The sequence below is a fragment of the Aulonocara sp. 'chitande type north' Nkhata Bay genome, linkage group LG1, assembly GCF_057382095.1.
Source record: "Aulonocara sp. 'chitande type north' Nkhata Bay isolate Kocher_YH1m ecotype deep benthic linkage group LG1, A_spYH_male_GT1.1, whole genome shotgun sequence".
Lineage (NCBI taxonomy): Eukaryota > Metazoa > Chordata > Actinopteri > Cichliformes > Cichlidae > Aulonocara > Aulonocara sp. 'chitande type north' Nkhata Bay.
Window position 1 is genome coordinate 18,600,249 of NC_141344.1, and position 17,792 is coordinate 18,618,040.

Consider the following 17,792-nt stretch of genomic DNA (forward strand, 5'->3'; position numbering starts at 1 on the left):
CACTCCCAGTGAATTCTTTAGCTCAGGCTCCTGTCTTTTTGTCAGTGCCACCATCTTCAAACCATAGTAGGTCTCACTACCATCTTGTAAACCTCCCTTTTTACAATTTCTGCTATCCCTCTGTCACAAATTACCCCTGACACTCTTTTCCACCCACTCCACCCTACTTGCACTCTTTTCATTTCCTCTCTTGTGCACTGTCCGTTCTTTTCGATGGCTGATCCCAGATATTTAAAGTCATCGACACTCTTAAAGCAAGCATAACCTCTGTAGTGCTCTTTCTAAACATGAAGCCACACTGCTCCTCACTGACCCCCCCCCCCGGCTCAGTACAATGTTTAAATTCTTTAAAGACAGTATGATATTCAATTTTCATAATAAAGTAATAAATAAATTATTTACAAATAAATAAATTTGTAAAGCTCTATAGTTCTTAGTATTTTCCACCCCTCTGCTATTTGCTTCAATGCAGTTACTGCAAAATAAATAAAATAAAATACGTAATTGTCGTGTTGTTTTAGGTTAATTAGAGGTTTCCTCCCGCCAAAAATATAAAACTGAATAAAACTGGCTTTATTTGACTTGGGTAACAAGCAATTGTTTGGCATTGCCAGTCTGTCTCCTGGACCAAAGCAAGCTTTAACTCTGAAAAATGCGAGCCGGAAGTGGTATGCGGTGCTTGCCGTTGATTTTACTGTGAACACAAAAAACTGCGAAATCAAGGAGAAGGACAGCGCCCCGAATAACTGTAAACCTCTGCAAACTGCGAGCGGCACTGTGCTGGAAATGGGACCGGGGTCGTGTCCTCCGGGTGGTCGGACTTTAAAAGAGAGGTAGGGGGGCTTCTGTTTTTATCCCCAAGGTCACAAGCAGAAGCCTGGTCATTTTCTCTACATGGACATGAGTCCGTCCGCCGTGAAGTTGCCTTGCAGTGATGTTGTCGAAATGAAATCCGCTAGCAGGCTCCACTTTGTCCCTGTTTTTTCCCCAGCCGCTTTCGGTGTTGTGGTTTAGCGGGATGATACTTTAAGGAATAGAGGGGGTTAGAGGGAGAGAGAAGAAGGCGTCCTGGTGGAGTTTTTGTGGCCTGTGATGAGCTCCGTGGGGGCCCCGGTGGGATATGTGTGTGTGCGGAATACGAAATGTGGCACGACGGGCGGCTTACAAGTTTTGCGGGTGGGACTCCATCCCCGGGCTGATGGTGGAAGTAAAGAGCAGGGCTGGCCGAGGCGTGTTATCCGACTCAGTGGCCTGCTTTCTGCCGGGTGAGGCTAATCCAGTAATCTGTAATAGAGGTGGTGGCGTTTCATTGTAGCACCATCCTCCTCCTCCTCTTCCTCCTCCTCAGAAACCACAGAAACTACGGATGAGCGCTCTGTCTGCACAGTGGGAGCGACATGGCTGTTTTTGCTCGTCTGCTTCTTAAATGCCCCATAATTGGTCGATTAATTGAAGCCGTTATAATTAATCAGTCGGTGCTTTCCTCCTTATGTGCAGTTTTGTGGTAAAATACACACTTCGGAGCAGTTTTGTTCAGTTTAAACCAGTTAAGATACCACCTTTACCTTTACCCGGTACCTCTCCATAACCCGCTTTATTTTCAATTATGGAGCATTATAGCTTTAGTAATAAAGACATTAATCAAAATACTATCGTTATGTTTAGTTTAGTTATGATCGAATCGCCATATGTGACAGCTCCAACCTCAACCCTGTGTTTTGGAGAAGAGCTAAAGGACTTTTGATGAGCTTCCATTATAATATACCTCATGCAGTTGTTTTACTTAGATCTATAGGGTACATGTTATTATTTATTAAGGCAATTTGCACTACCTCTTACACAATGTCAGCTTTATTTTTAGTGTTAGTTAACTAACTAACTTATTTTGACTTTTGTTTTGTCTGTTGTGTATTAAATTTCTTAGTATAAGGCCCAAATTAGGCACCTGTAGCACTTTAACTTTGTTGTTTATTTGTCATGTTTATCATGTTGCTGTAACACAACAGTTCCGTTTCCTCATTAAATTATCTAACTAGCTATCTTATCTCCCTGACTACCAAGAAGCCTTCAACCCCCATTCTTGTTCTTTATTTATATACTTTTTCTATTTATTTAAGTTATTATCATTATTGTTATTAAGAAATGTGACATATTCTGACCATATAAAAAGCTTGTAGTGAAGATAAAAATGCAGATTTTTATTTGTCGTATTAAGCTAGCTATATGTGTTTGAGCATTCAGTGCATTAAAGTTATTTATTTTATTTTATTTTTTGGTTGTTTTTTTTAAACAAAGCCCTGATCTTGTGAGGTGTTTGGGAACAATATCCTCTTTGTTCCCCCCCTGCTGCGTGGAGAGGATTAATCCAGCTAATCATCTCTAATGTATGTAGGGGAAGGGATAAAATCACATCTGATGGAGAGGACACTGAGCGACTGGGTCTCGTTATTATCAATATAACCAAAGCCCGCTGGTGTATGACATATTTATGTGAGCGTGCAAGATGTGGGTTTCCCTCTGTCTCCTCTGTGTGTGTGTTACCATGATGACTTTGCACTTTCATAGCCAAGTCCTGCACATGTTTGGCTAAAGGTGATTGGTGGTGGGGATGTTTTATCCGTGAAAAACTCTTATAGGGCGTTACACCTTTTCTTTGCCATGTTCTAAGCACGATCAGCTCCAGCTAATCCCCCCTCGTGTGCAGCAACTAAGATTAGTGGGTTTAAGTGGACCCCCCCTAGTCCCTGTGTGAGAGGAGGAATAAATTCAGGGTGTATACGCTCATATCATATCACTGGTATTGATTGTGATTAGGTTTTGATTGTGTAATCTGTGAGAAACTGGTGCCACAATTCACTGTGTCCTGTGCTGACTCATTCACAGACCCCATGTGTTAATATGGGTTTGGCCCCTGCTTGGCGGATTTACTTTGGTTTTAAGTCTACAATCTCTTTTGTGACTAGTTTAGCTCGGGCACGACCCTCTCTTCCTAAAGTTTTCCCTGACGGCAGCAGCGTCGCTCTAATCTGCACCTTTACTAACTTAGCTCGGCGCGGTGAAGGGGTGAAAAGAGATGGTTTTCGATTCTCGGGCCAAACGTCTGTGTAGAATTTCCTGTGTAGAGTCAGCCGTGAGACTTCCTGTATGTACTGTGGTGTTGGATGTGGAGTGGAGGGTGGGTGGAGTGGCAGGGAAGGAAGGGGAAGAGAAGCACAGGCAGACTGCACTCGCTGCTGTTGTCAGCCATGGCCACTGTGGTTGTTGCTAACGCGAAGCTCGCCGTCTTGCAGACAAAGCAGTATGGACACACTGAGGAAGTGAAAGAGGGGATTGCATCCTCTTTTTTTTCTCCTTTCTGTTTTCTCTGTGCTCTTAGCTGAATCACTGATCGTCTTAAAGGAGCTGCAGTCAGATACAGTGAGGAGCGAAGCTAAGAGGGACATTTTGTTTCTAATATCTGCTTTTTGTGTAACTGCAGGACATGTTCTTCAGTCTGTTAAAGCCACAGTGCTGCACACAACTCTCCAAGCATGTTTCAGCACTATTGATATCTCTTTAATCAGCAGGTGGGCAGCACCCTTTCTGCCCTACTTGCCTGTTTTGAATGTGCTTAAACTGAATGATCCTGGTGGCCTCATCAGAAATCATCCCATCTATCGCTCTCTTTCTTCCTCCCCCTCCTTCAGCACCGTTTGATCCAAGAGAAGCGTGCCTTGTAAGGAAGCAGGATGTTCACAGGCTCCACCAAACTGCCACCCACTAAAAGCCCCCAGCCCGAGCGGCTGGATGAAGTGTACGCTGCCTTACGCCGAGGCCTACAGTGAGTAAACACATTTCAGGCTCAGTTTAGGGATGGCTGCCAGGTGGAATATCTCTGAACACGCAGGAAACAGCTGGGCCTCTTTCTTTAGCATAACGAAAGCAAAGATGATTTCTTTTTCGCCATCAGGTCGTACCTGCAGGTCCACCAGCTGGAGCTGGACAGCCTGGGTCAGCAGATCAGAGAAAACAAGAGGAATGGTCGCTTGGTGAGTCAAACCAGTCGGACCAGTACTGGGTGTGATCAGTATCATCATCCGCTGCTTTGATTTGTGTTTTTGATCGGTGTGTTTTTTTTCTCTGCAGGGGTCTTTGTATGAGTTGGATAAGGTGAGATTCAGGCAACGAAACTGAAATAATTTTCTTTACTAGTTTGGCAAGTGTAATAATCATATTCTCCTCTGCAGCACGTGAAAGCCATTGAGAGGTTCATGCGTCGCTTGGAGTTCCACCTCAGCAAGGTGTGTATTTACACATTCAACCCGTAATGAATGGCAGTGAGGGAAAGGACAACAGGCCATTGAAAAGGTGTGCTGCTCTGTATAATTCAGTAGGGCATTTTAGCATCTTTCAGCACATCACATCAAAACAATACATTATTTTTAATGGCTGCTGTGGACCAGTGTCTTTGTTCACTCACTGCTTGGGAGGCAGCTATTTATAGCAGCAAGTCCCTGATAAAGCCAGTTTGTAGAGATGCCAGGATACCAGATACCCAGTACCAGTAGAATTACATGATTCCAGAAACAAAAACCAAATGATTACTCCTTTATTAAAAAATCATTTTTAAATCTCTGACATGGTGACGGCACTCTGTTTATTTGAATTGTTAACATTATATTTTGGAGACACGACACAGGCTGAAATGTTAGGTTGGTTGCTCAGTAACCTGCTAACATTACCTTGAGGTATAAAGTTTGTTACATTAGCTTAAGCATTTGTATAATGTTCGCTAGGGATGGGTTATAAAGCCTAAAATCCAAACTTTGAGTTTTGTATCTAAAACGTTGCATTCATCCGTGTATTCTAAATTTTACTGCAGGTTTTATTTAAGCCTTTTGAAATAGGATGATTGCTTTTGATACACCCTTTATATCCAAAAAACTCACAAAAATACAAGAAACAATACAACAGCCTAAATACTTAAGCTCCCACCCCTCGTTGAACGCCACAGAATAAAAATGAGTTTTAAGCTTTACTTTAAAAATGTGCAAGGTGGGTACAGCCTAGCATGACCTGCTCATTCCACTGTTTAGGGCCTAAAACATAAAACACATTAATAACAAAAACAACATTTAAAGAAATATTATACATTTCAAGAAAATCTGTGATATTTCTGATACAGAAGAAAACATTACTGAATAATGTTTTATCAATGCCTGGTACAGGCAGCAGCATTTATAAGTGTTAGTAAATGAGTTCCCACATTTCCAGTAAGGTTCTGTCATTGATGATGCACTTCCTAATTTAAAGTACAACTCTACTAAAACAAGCTGCAGCATTATAGTGTAATAGTGATGACACAGCACAAGTCAAATGTTAGCACAGAAATGGCCTGGGTAGGGTTTTCCCCGGTAACTTTAGGTCAAAGTATAAAATACATGCTTAACTAATATAGCAGTGCACACTTTACCAAACAAAATGCTAAATATGCCAGAATAACATCATAAAGTACTTCCTTATCTGACTCATAATGCTTTTTTTTTATCAACAAGTCTGTTTGAGCCTAACCAACACAAGAGTTTTAACACAAAGACGGATACCGATATGTGTCATGTGTGTTTCTTGCACATGAAACATAAAACTTTTCCCCTAGAATTTGCCATTTATTTGTTCATTTATTGGATCAGCTGACTGTTGTGTTTGTGGCGTTCCAAATGTGGTGCTGACAGAGAAGCTGCAGGCTGATGTGGTATTGATGTCAGCCTGCTGTGCGAGCTGCATTGCAGCATGGACACTAAAGTTTGTGAATGTAATAACTTAAGAATGAAGCGACGTAGGATTTTGAAATTCACGCCACAGGTGCATCTACAAAAACTGTTGGGCAAGTTTGAATACTTGTGAATTCTAGTGACTCCAACCTCAACTTTTCTGAAAATCACCTAGGATTTTCAAATTTATACCATAGGAGCATCTAATAGGATGCTGAGTGGTTGCATTAGTCACCACCAGTATTTTTTAATTTTCATTTATCGGACGTTATCAGTGCTGCTACTGACAGATTGGTAGATGGCTAATATTAGTCGAAAATATCGACCCTGAAGATAGACTAGAAAACTTGTAGACCTAGTTTGCCTCCATTAGTTCTCCAACAATGGCCGCCTTGCAACACTCTGTACTAAAAAAGAAAAAGTACCATCACATTTTCAGAGTTTTGGTAGTGAGAGGTGTTTTGGATCTTTTGACATCCCTGGTTTGCACTGCCTGATGGCCACACGAAAAAGCAGAGATTAAGATTTGCTGGTGGAACATGTAGAAGTTAAAGAGGAAGCTATTTTCTCAGGAGGTGGTGGAGACCAAAACAGAGCAAAGGGGATGCTGAATATCGGATTTAAATTCAGCAGACAACTCCCAAAGGACGCTAATGTTGCTTTGTCACTCATTATATAACCTGCAACATTTATGAAATATAAATTAATGCTATTTTGTTTGATTAAACCGCAAAGGCACTAAACTTTTGTAATGTTTGCATTTCCAGGTTGAAGAACTGTACGATGCTTATTGTATACAGCGGCGACTGCGTGATGGAGCTAGCAAGATGGTGGCAGCCTTTAACTCTGCCAGTGGCAGCAAGGAGGCCCGAGAGAGTCTGAGTGAAGCCAACAAGGGCTACAGGGAATGTACAGAGGCAAGTAATGGGTGTGGTTCTGTTAGATGTTTCTATCATAACATGATTGTTTGTGTGCTTTGGGCTGAAGTGAATGACTAGTGAATTACCGATTAATCCAAAACCAAAGAAAAAACACATCTAAGAAGCAGAAAACATGAAATATCTGCCAAATTGACTAATCAGTCGCTAATTTTTTCGGCTCTTAATTTAATAGGAAGCTGTACAATATTCAAAGCTGTGTCTGCTTTTTTTCTCTGTAGCACATGTGCTCACTTGAGAGCGAATTAGAAAGTCATATGGGAGAATTTCATGTGAAGATGAAGGGTGAGTCGCTTTCTTAGCCCATGTGACTTCCCATTTGCTGCACTGTAAATGAGCTCAATTCTCACTTCTCAGTTTCTGATGTTTCAGGATTGGCTGGATTTGCACGTCTGTGCGCTGGTGACCAGTATGAGGTAGCACAAACACACAGGCGCACATTTTTATTTGCGTATCTGCGTCACCATTATCACACCCACTACTTTTGGCCCCGGCAGGTTCTGATGCGTTACGGTCGCCAGCGCTGGAGACTACGAGGCCGCGTAGAAGTCAGCAACAAGCAGATGTGGGATAGCGAAGAGTATATTTTCCTGCCTCTCATCACAGAACTGCTGTCAATCAAGGTAATGATACCACATTTATGTAAATCTTATGGAAAACCTGCAGTGTGATAGTTCATCTTTTACTAACTCCTACAGCCATTTTAATATGAAAAACACTACAAACAGTTTGCTAGTAGGAAGTGTTATAATTTTTTGTTTTTAAGCAAATGACGGATGTTATTGGTCCCCAAAGGTCAGAAAGTTCCAATAACAGCGACTGATCACATGCTCTGTGTACAGAGGGTGTATCCTCCCACCTGAGTTTGTTTCCAGCCCTGACAATTTACTCCACTCCATTCTCTCCCCACGTTTATTACATCCAGCTGCCTCAAAAAAAAAGATCAGCAAATCAAAAAAAAAGCAGCTCAACAAGTAGAAAGGCGAAATAATAAAGTAAAGTCATAAATAAGTAAAATAACTCAGTAATATTCATGAAAGTCAATCGAAGCAAGAAAATAAACCCATTTTTGGGTCAGACAGGTACATAGATTACAATATGGTGAGACAGAAGGACCACAAGGAAAAACATGTAGAGCAAACATGTAAAACATGTATGTCTTAAAATACAATTTTGTACCATCTTTAATGACTTTAAACAGCAGGCTGTGCCAGTGAGACATGAGAGATTGTTGAAGCTGTTAAAAAAATAGGCGATGATCAGTGAGTAGCAGTATGGCCTTATACAGATGTGATTGATGGAGACATGTCTAGAGAAGGCATGGGAGAGGAACTGTGGTACCACATGAGAAGGATGTGAGGGTGGTTAAGGTCACGTATGAGGACAGAGACACAGTGGTGAGGTGTTTGGTAGGAGGGACAGATGGGTATAAGGTGGAGGTAGGATTACATGAGAGATCAGCTTTGAGCACCTCCTTGTTTGCAGTGGTGGTGGACAGGTTGACAGGTGAGGTCACACATGTTTGCAGACAACAATGGGATTAGTAGTGAGAGTAAGGAGCAGGAAGAGCGTCTGGAAAGGTGGAGGTATAAAAGTAAAGGAGATGAAGAGGAATAAAAGTCAGTAGAAGCAAAAAATAAAATAAAATACATATGTATCTGAATGTAGTGGTGTAAATAGCTGGAGTCACCCATCCAAACAACAGGAAGTGTACAAGAGAGGTGAAGAAGAGAGTTCAGGCGGCAGCGGGAGGTACAGGATTGGACATCAGTACATCAGAGAGAGCTTAGAGACAAAAGTTAGAGGGGCGAGGCTGAGACGTTTCAGACGTGCAGAGGAGGGATGGTGGATATATCGGACAAACGATGGCAGAAAAAGCAGCTCAGTAAGCAGAGAGTGTAACGTGTAGCAGACAGTGTTTGAAATAAAGATGAGGATAAGGACGGATGTGCTGGGTTATTTCATGAGGTAGTTAGATGCTTCCTGTAGCAGTGGAGCTGAACCGTGATCTTTATCATGTTTTGACTACACTAGAAAAAAATACTTGTTGGTGGTCAGTTTGGTTTGTCACATACGCCCAGAATAACTCGCTAATATATTCCCTGCTGTTAGAGACGTGATTCATTCATTTTTTTAGACTTTGTCTTTGTTTTCTTCTGTTGTTTGTTTTTTCCATGTACAGATTAACAACTTCCAGACAGATAATTCTGTAGTCATAATAAAAGTAATAATAACCTTTACCCTTGCTCTTACACACGTTCATATATGTGTGTTTGTATCCACCTCTGAAAGCTTTAGATGACCACATGGTCTCTGCTCTCACGATGGGGTTTGTATTCTTCTGTTTCTAAGGTGACGGAGCTGAAGAGCCTGGCCAATCACGTGGTGGTGGGCAGCGTGTCCTGCGAAATGCTCGATCTGTTCTGCCCGCTGCCTCAAACACTCGCCGTGGATATCAATGACCTCGGGACAGTAAAACTGAACCTGGAGGTCACCTGGAGGTATTCAGACCTGCTACACACACACACACACACACACACACACACACACACCTCAGTTTACATGTGCAGCTTTTTTTTATGATTATTCACACGTCTTTTGTCTCGTTTCTTCTTTCTTCAGTCCGTTTGATAAGGATGACCAGACATCTTCCTCCAGCACAGTTTCTAAACGCCTGCTGTCCAATCAGAGCCCTCCAGACACACCTTCTATGCGAGAGCAGGTGTTTTATGTGAGTGACAACATGAGAAACATTCACCAACAGCTTTTTCCACTAACAACTTCTCCTTCACACCTGTTCTCCTAACATCGCTCGGTCCCAATTTCTATAAATCAGCTTCTTGCATTTATGCTAAACTGATGGGTGTCATTACTGTGGTTTCACTGGCCTGTTCTGTTTCAGCTGCTCCCCGACTGCTTCCTCTGTAGCGGTAGTGCTGATGTGTGTGAGGATGTTCGCAGAGGGTTGTGTGGGTGTGGTCGTGATGTGCCTGAGGCGAGCAGAGTGAACGATAGCCGTAGCGAATTGTGTGACAGCAGCAGTATGTTGGAGCGGAGCTGTGGTCCTTGTAGCTGTTTAGTAGTGGTTGAGTAGAATTCCAATATGTTCCTCCTCTTCCTCGCCTCGATGAAGAGCATGGCTCGGTGTAGGCACTGGCAGAGCCGCTTGCTGGTCAAGGCCTTCCACGGGGTGGCGGCGGACAGGGCGGCGACCTTCCGTTGTGAACTCAGCCATGCAGCGCCTCAGTTCACCACAGCAGAGTCGGTGTGTTGGGATGTAGTCGTAGCTTTAATATAGTTTATAGTGACGGAACAATTATTAACTAGTTTGTTAATATCCAATCAGATCCTAACCCCCCCCCCCTCAAAAAAACCCAAAAACTGATTGTGTTTAATTTTTAATTCCAACTGATCCAAGTTTTGTTGCGGAGATTTGAGTTTTTCTTATTTAATCAAGAAAGTTCAGTGTTTAAAGTAATGACATTTCACAAGTTACCAAGGTCCCAAAATTGTCCATCAACATCGCCTACACACAATCTTGCTATTGCTGGGTTGGACCCTCTTTTACCTTCGTTACCTCCTTAATTCTTCATGGCAGAGATTCAACAAGGTGCTGGAAATGTTCCTCAGAGGTTTGGTTCATAATAACATGATGGCATCCCAAAGGTGCTCTCTTGGATTGAGATCTGATTGTGGAGGCCGTTGGAGTACAGTGAAGTTATTGTCATATTTAAAAGTTCCAGTTTGAGATAATTTAAGTTTCGTGACACACAAGCAGTTGTTTTTATAACATCAAAGCTTTCAGCAGAGACAGGATGGTGGTCATGAAGGGATGGACATGATCAGCAACAATACTGAGGTAGTCTGTGGTGTTTAAGTATGGTTGGTTGTTGTGAAGGGGCTCAAAGTGTGTGGAAAAAAACATAGCCTCCACCGCCAGAAGCACTCTGAAGCGTCGACACACAGGATGGGTCCATGCTTTCATGCTTCCTTCAAATTCTGACCCTGCCATCTGAATGTGGCAGCAGGAATTGAGACTGATCAGGCCAGGAAACATTATTCCAGTCTTCTGTTGTCCGATGTTGGGGTTTCCTCAGTTTCCTTTTGATAGCTAAGAGGAGCAGCACCAAGTGTGGTCTTCTGCTGTAGCCCATCTGCTCCAAGGTTTGATGTGCTGCCATTCTTCTCTGATGTCTGGCATCAACAAAGCATTTTCAGACAGAGAGCTGCTGCTCACTGGATAGTTTCTCTTTTTCAGACGGTTCTTTGTAAATCCCAGAGATGCTTATGTGGGGAAAATTGGTGCCAAGCCCATCTGGCACCAAAACCACACCATATTTGAAATCATTTAAATCCGAGCTCTTCCCCATTCTGATGCTCAGTTTGAACATGTGATTGGATGATTAGAGATTTGCATTAACGCAAAGTTGAACAGGTGTAACTAATGAAGGGGCTGATGAGTACATGTTACACTGGTGAGAATATTAGCAAAAAAACTGAGTGAGAAACCTAGGACACTGCATGCTCGTACAGAAGCATCTCTGCTTTATCACCTGTTTTACTCTAAATAGAACTACATTTACAAAATAAAAATATTACGTCTAATAGGACCAGAAACAAGTGAGTTCATATGACAAACTCATCAGTGGAGCTTTTTTTCATAGATCACTGTGACATCAGCTTTACTTTTGTCCTGTCTTTCTCCCCTCAGACCCAACATTCATGTTACGTGGCCGGCCCTCCCTGAGCCCGGTTCTGTCTGAAGTTTCTTCCTGTTAAAAGGAAGTTTTTCCTTCCCACTGTTGCCAAGTGCTTGCTCACTGTCCGATTGTTGGTATTTTCTCTATATTATCGTAAAGTCTTTCTCTTCCAGTCTAAAGCACTGTTGTTGTGGTTTGGCCCTATCCAGATAAAACTGAACTTTTCAGGGGATCATGTCCAACTTGAGAAACTGTGGCTTTGTTTTTGTGAAAACCCTGGAAACAGTCAGATTACTTTAGTTGAATGCTTTTATCTTTAATCTTCCCCCATTTAAAGCTTTAAGGATATAATTTAATGATAGGTGTTCAGTTAGCATTGTGCTGCGTATCACAGTACAGGTGATTTAGTTTCTTGTTCTGATCTCGTTTCCTTTCATCTCTAGTCTCTGCTGAAGCGTCAGGGGGAAATGGAGAATGGGACGGTCTGGTCCAACTCCTCTGAATCCTCCGATGACTCATCCAGTCCAGCACTGGCTCATCACGCTCAGAGACTGACGGCGTCCAACTTGCTGCAAACCACTCTCACCACTCAGCTGTCATTCACGCCACACAAGTCCAGTGCATCAACGCCCTCGCTCTCATCCAACCAAGAGGAGGATGAGACCGAAACCGGGGAGGTTTTTCCTCAGACGAATGGCCATCTCCAGGCTTCCTTCTCCCACGGCCTCGCCAGTGAGAGCAGCCCGGATTGTACCGCAACTGACAGAGTGTCTGTCCAATCAGAGGAGCTCTCTGAAACCTCGGCAGACCTGAGCTGCTCCTGCCCCGACATCTCTCTGCCTCCTGCGGCGTTTGTGCCTGCGGAGGTGAACGATGACGCGTCCGTGGACTCGTTAGCCCGGGCTGAACAGACTGAAGCACAGACAGACACTGAAGCAGCAGCAGAGGAACACAAGGTAGACCAAAGTCAACCACACCAGTCCGTCCAGGAGATGAAACATGGCGAGGACGCTCCAGCGGTGAGTTCAGGAATAAATTTAACACATTCGTCTATAAACAGTGACGTATTTAACTCCTCCGTGTGTTTCTCCTCAGCCTCCTTTCCCCACATCTGCGAGTTTTAACCAGGAAGTCGAAACTGCCCTTGAAAGCTTCGACTTTCTCAACTGCTCCGATCTTGATGAAGAAGAGGAAGAAGAACAAGAAGACAGAGGAGAGAAAGAAGAGGAGAGAGGAGAAAAGGAAGAGCAGGATAATAAATGTAAAGAGGACCAAAACAAAAAGGAAGAGGAGGAAATAAAGGAGGAAGAAAAGAATGCAGAGAACCTGTACTGTGGAGGAAGGTCAGTCAGTGTGGGGACAGAAATGTTTGTCGACCGTGTCCACAACTGTTAACCTCGGTTTCTTTATAACAGACTATAAAGCTCCACACCAGCAGGTAGGAGCTGGTGTGGAGCTTTACAGTTAAGTATAAACGCAACTTTAAAAACTAATCATTAACCAAACTCAGAGAAACATGGAGCATTTAGGAGCTGATGAAACCGGAGATGAGAGACCCAAAAAGAAGCAAAATGAGAGGGAAAATCTTTGAAGATTAACATCAGGAATCGTTCTTGTGTCTCCATTTCTTCCATTGTCTTGAACATGTTTAGATTTTGATCCTCAGAGGTCATCGTGGCAGTAATTCTAGTTTAATCATCAACAGTCAGGTCTCCTCAGTACAGTACTACAGTGTTTCCAGGTATTTGGCAGACGGATATTTCCAGCCATAATCTGCTGTGCAAATGCTGTTTATTATATTTCTTACTGTGTTATGAAATATCACAGCTTTGTTAACAATACTGTAGATGTTTAAAGTTCCTGATATCTGTGACTCTGAACTAAAAGGCAGAAATGTGAAAGTTTTATTCTGACTCTGTTGCTCGTAATAATTTAATGTGGCCGCTAATGTATACACGTGTACACATACTGTATGTCAAAGATGGACGTGGCTTACCAGAGGGGGTGAGGGGCAACTCTCCCCTCCCCATCTATATGGCTCTCCCTTTCCTTCAGTAGTTTTTGAGCTGCTCAACATGGCAAACAACAATCAAATTAGAAACTGCTGTTAACTTTCAGCACTCACAATCCGTGGCAATAGGACTTTGGGAGGAGGATCCCATTCTTTTTAAAGATTTTATTACATCACTAAGCTATTTGAGAGTAAAAACTATCATTAAACAACTAAACAAAACAGAAATGAACCGTATTCAGAGTCTCAGGAGCCTCAGAAAAATCCTAGAAATATTCCTGCTGTGTGTCAAACACACTGATATCAGATTTCCCTACAAGAGTGAGCTGTGCAGCTTCTTCTTTCTACCTGTTAGCAGCTACACACTGCTGTTGTGATATCCTGCAGTTATTCTACCTCTTTTCTTTTGTTTTTGATTTACTAGTGGTTGTGAAGCTGCTGCGACAGGCTGATATAGAGGAGCTTTAAAACTGCTGATCTCAGTAAATCCAAGTTTTCTTCTTGCTTGTGTGGATATTTGCAGACCTGGGCAAAAGTGGACTCTGGGCTTGACATAATCAAAGCAGACTGTTTTCCTAGGAGAATCTACTGTAGAGGAATATTTATTAAACTGACAGCATTTTGTGGTGTTGAAATTTGGGATTATTTCATATTTTTAGCTTGTTTGTCCAGTTTCAAAGCACCAAGGTGGTGATGGCCAAAATAGAATTTCAAAAAGAAACCAAATGGCTGATGTCACAATGCCTGTGCATCTTTTTTATACAGTCTGTGTGTACACATATATTTATGTGAGCTTCTTTACGGTAAAACGTAACCGTGACGTTCTGTCTCAGAAACAGAAGTAACTCTAAATCGAGAGATCCAGGCTGAACGTGATACTGTGTCAGTGAACAGGTGCATTTATGTCAATGTCACAGCATTTTGTTTTGTCTCACTCAGCAGTGATGAGGAAGAGGAGGCTGATGGTCTTGAGATCCTTATGGAAGCTCCAGAAGGATTTAGGAACTCTGATGAAGATCGTTTCTCTGAATCACAGGTAAACAGACTATAATGTTCTTTAATGCTCTTTGATTGTTTTAGGTGTGGCGATGTGAGACGTTACATCTGTGATTGTAGCTCGTTAACGGCAGCATTACTATTTATTGCACAGTTTTCTTATAAAAATGCAGTGTTTTATAGTTGCTGTGGTCCATCCCACTTTAACTCTGGAGCTGTGTGTGTGTCATCTGTCATACCAAGTCTGTTTCTAGGTAGTGTGCACAATTTTGTTTGCACAGTGACAATAAAGGAATTTGACCTTGTAGAGTAAGAGTAGAATTTTGGGACATAATTATTCACACTGTGTGTTCAGCATAAAGCCTCAATCATACTTTCTATGTTTGTGAATCTGAGTTGAGTGACATAAATTTTATCATCTCACATGGGGTGTTGCATGTTTGCTTTTTGTGATCATATTGACGCGTCCATGGAGAATACACCACTAAAGAGAGGAGCCGAAAGAAGCGTATCAGAGTGCAGGGGGTGTAGCAATCCTTAACGTGTTTTAGTGCACACAGTTCATAATCTAAGAGGGTCGGTGCATATTCTAAATGCATGATGCATATATACATTCATGTTTTATGGTAACCATCTGATGTAGGTAAACTGAATCTATAAGGTGCTGCACCGTGCTGCCTTTACCAATGAAGAATTGTGTTTTATTTTTCAGGAGTCGAGCGTGGGTGACGTGCAGGATTTGGGTCATATAGAAATTTCTGAGGGTAAGGAAGAGGAGCACAGCGAGGGAGGCGAGGATGACGGTGAGGAGTCAGTCAGTAAACACAGGTGGTAGTTCTTCAAACTGCATGTGTGAGGGGTTTAATTTTCCCTCTTTTTAATCTCACAGGAAAGGATCAGGAAGAGGGTTGTTCTAGTCCCAGCCAGGTAGACCTACCTGACTTCGAGTGAGACCACGGATCCACACTTAAACCATTTCTCCCACTCTGGTGCCATCTGTGTCCCTCTTACACTGCAGGATTGGAGGCCTTGAGGATGTTCCACTTACTGCTCAGACAAACAGGCTCCTCCCAATCACAGTGGAGTTTGTGCACATATTCGCCTTGTTCTCACCAGGAATGATAAACCTCGAGGTTTCTATACCTCAGTCGTGACTGTAAACACACACACACACATACACACACACACACACACACACACTTCCTCCTCTTCGTCCTCTGACAGTAATCATACTTTGAACGCAGACTTTATCATGTGCTCTGGGTTAAAGTGGGACCCCACTTAAGTTTACACTTTCATAAACTGCTCCTGTCATGTGAAAAAAAACATTTCAGGAACAGCTTAAAAAGCGGCCTTTTTTGTTTTTTTTAAGTGATCTAATCATTTTCAGGTGGTTTTATAATTTCAAGTTGATGTTTTTCAAGCTACAGAGACGCATACAATCAGCTACCAAGATGCATTATAGTGACTTCAGAAAAAAAAAAGAAAAAAGAGAGAGTATTTGTGGATATGGAAGAACTACCGAGGTATTGATGTTCAGTGTTAACTCTCTGCACAGCCCGGAGCTCTTTCATTGCGAGACAGGGCTTCTTGAGCATGTGATGTTTGTCTGAAGACATGAAGTAATTTCCAAAGCAGCAATGTACCCTGAAAGTGAGAATTTTAGGCTTTCAGAGACAGTTAATGTTTAGAAACACACTCGGAGTGAATTTAAAGGTCAAAATCGTACCAGCGCCTAAGCTGTTATTAGAAATGAACACTTGAAGGATAGCAGAAGTGCGAAACTGTATTTAAACCTGCATGTGTAGCTGCCTCACACACACATACATACACACACACCGCCAGCATGTCTGCATTACAAAGCTCAGCTGATCAGTTTAGGTGTGTAAGCTATGCTCCGCTCTGAGAAAGCCATCCGGTCTGTGACTGTGTCAAAAAAAAAAAAAAGAAGCCGCCTCACGGGGGCGATATAGTCCGTCATGCTTTACATGTTTCTTTAACAGCCTCGTCATTCAGAAAGTGCCTCAAGCGACGTTTAGGTTTTAAATGCCACGACAGGAGAGATCAGGCAAAGAGAACAGTGTTTATTTTCTGAATTACTTTGAGTGTGCACAATAAGAGATATTTACTGTTTCATATAAAGAATTGTATATGTCTTGAAATGTCGAAATGTTTATGTTCAGAAATGTTTAAACTTTATAAAGGTTTCTTTAAAATTAACACGTGCTGCTGTGTTGAATGAATCAACTTTAGTCTCGCATGTCATCAGGAATGTGAAAGTATTTTATGTCCCCAAAATAACAGGAAAATGTACAGATGTCTGTTAGGGTGAGACTTTGTTACCTCTTAACTAGATACCGCTCAGTCATGGTTATATGAGCAGCCTCCCACCAAAGGCTTAAAGTGACCAAAGTGGGATTGTTTATGGATATTTATACTTCCTGTTGTTGCATTTTTACTTTTAAAATTGTTTCTTACTACAAACTAACCAGCTACTTTATAAGTATACCTGTTCAGCTGCACAAGTATCTAATCAGCCAGTCACATAGCAGCAACTCAAATGTATTTAGGCAGGTACACGTGAAGTTTAAACTGAGCATCAGAATGGAGAGAAAAGGTGATTTAAGTGATGTTGAACATGCTGGTCTACTGGGATTTTCCCACACAACCATCTCTAGAGTTTACAGAGAGTCGGTCAAAATATAGAAAATATCCAAAGGGTGAAAATTCCTTTTTGAACACCACACTGACCCTTAAAGCAGAAGATCACACAGGCTCACCAAAACTGGACAGTAGAAGGTTGGAAAAACTTTGTCTGGTCTGACGAGTCAACAGTTCAGACTGTTGGTGGTATAAAAGGTGTGGGAGATGTGCTCTTGGCACACTTTGAGCCTTTAATACCCACTGACTGGCATTTAAACACTGCAGACTGACCGAGTATTATTGTTGACCATCTCCACATGACACATTTTTCTTACACTCAGGTTTTAATTTTATTGTAAATTTTTCCCTGTCTGCTCTCTTCAAACACAGTAACATTATTAACTGATACAGACGTCTCAAGGCAGAAACTCGATGCCCTCAGTGGTGATGAAAACAGCTCATTTGACAGAGACTGGTTATGGTTACTAAAACAGTTGGGTTGTGTGAGGGTTAAGCTTGGCAAAAGTCTCAAATAAAGAGGTCAGTGTGTGTTTGTGTAATTCCTGTGAGCCAACAGCCTCAGCCTTTCTCAGCCTTCTGTTTGTGAGCTACGACCAATCAGAAGAGTGGAGGTAAAGTATAAAGAGGTAAAATGGGCGAGATGTGCACAAAGGTCCGGTAAAAGATAAATAAGGATTATTTTTAACTCTGAGTCATGCAAAGCTACTCTCCCAAAATTCAGGGACAAAAATCT

General features: G+C 42.1%; 1 protein-coding gene across 3 annotated transcripts; it reads left to right on the forward strand.

The window, feature by feature from the left end:
- The first annotated feature begins 686 nt into the window (after positions 1-686).
- LOC147338957 (rho family-interacting cell polarization regulator 1-like) lies at positions 687-16,345 on the forward strand. 3 transcript variants are annotated; one of them, XM_086286809.1, is made up of 16 exons: positions 687-833; positions 3,687-3,820; positions 3,950-4,028; positions 4,126-4,149; positions 4,227-4,280; positions 6,518-6,667; positions 6,910-6,973; positions 7,061-7,104; positions 7,186-7,311; positions 9,041-9,189; positions 9,311-9,419; positions 11,832-12,407; positions 12,484-12,731; positions 14,339-14,435; positions 15,108-15,198; positions 15,285-16,345. In XM_086286809.1, the coding sequence occupies exons 2-16, from the start codon at positions 3,729-3,731 to the stop codon at positions 15,344-15,346; spliced, it is 1,965 nt and encodes a 654-aa protein (XP_086142935.1). In that variant the 5' UTR covers positions 687-833; positions 3,687-3,728; the 3' UTR covers positions 15,347-16,345. The 3 variants fall into 3 exon arrangements, with proteins under 3 accessions (XP_086142935.1, XP_086142947.1, XP_086142940.1); XM_086286821.1 differs by having other exon boundaries at positions 14,342-14,435; XM_086286814.1 differs by lacking the exon at positions 687-833 and adding an exon at positions 3,316-3,566.
- The last annotated feature ends 1,447 nt before the right edge of the window (positions 16,346-17,792 follow it).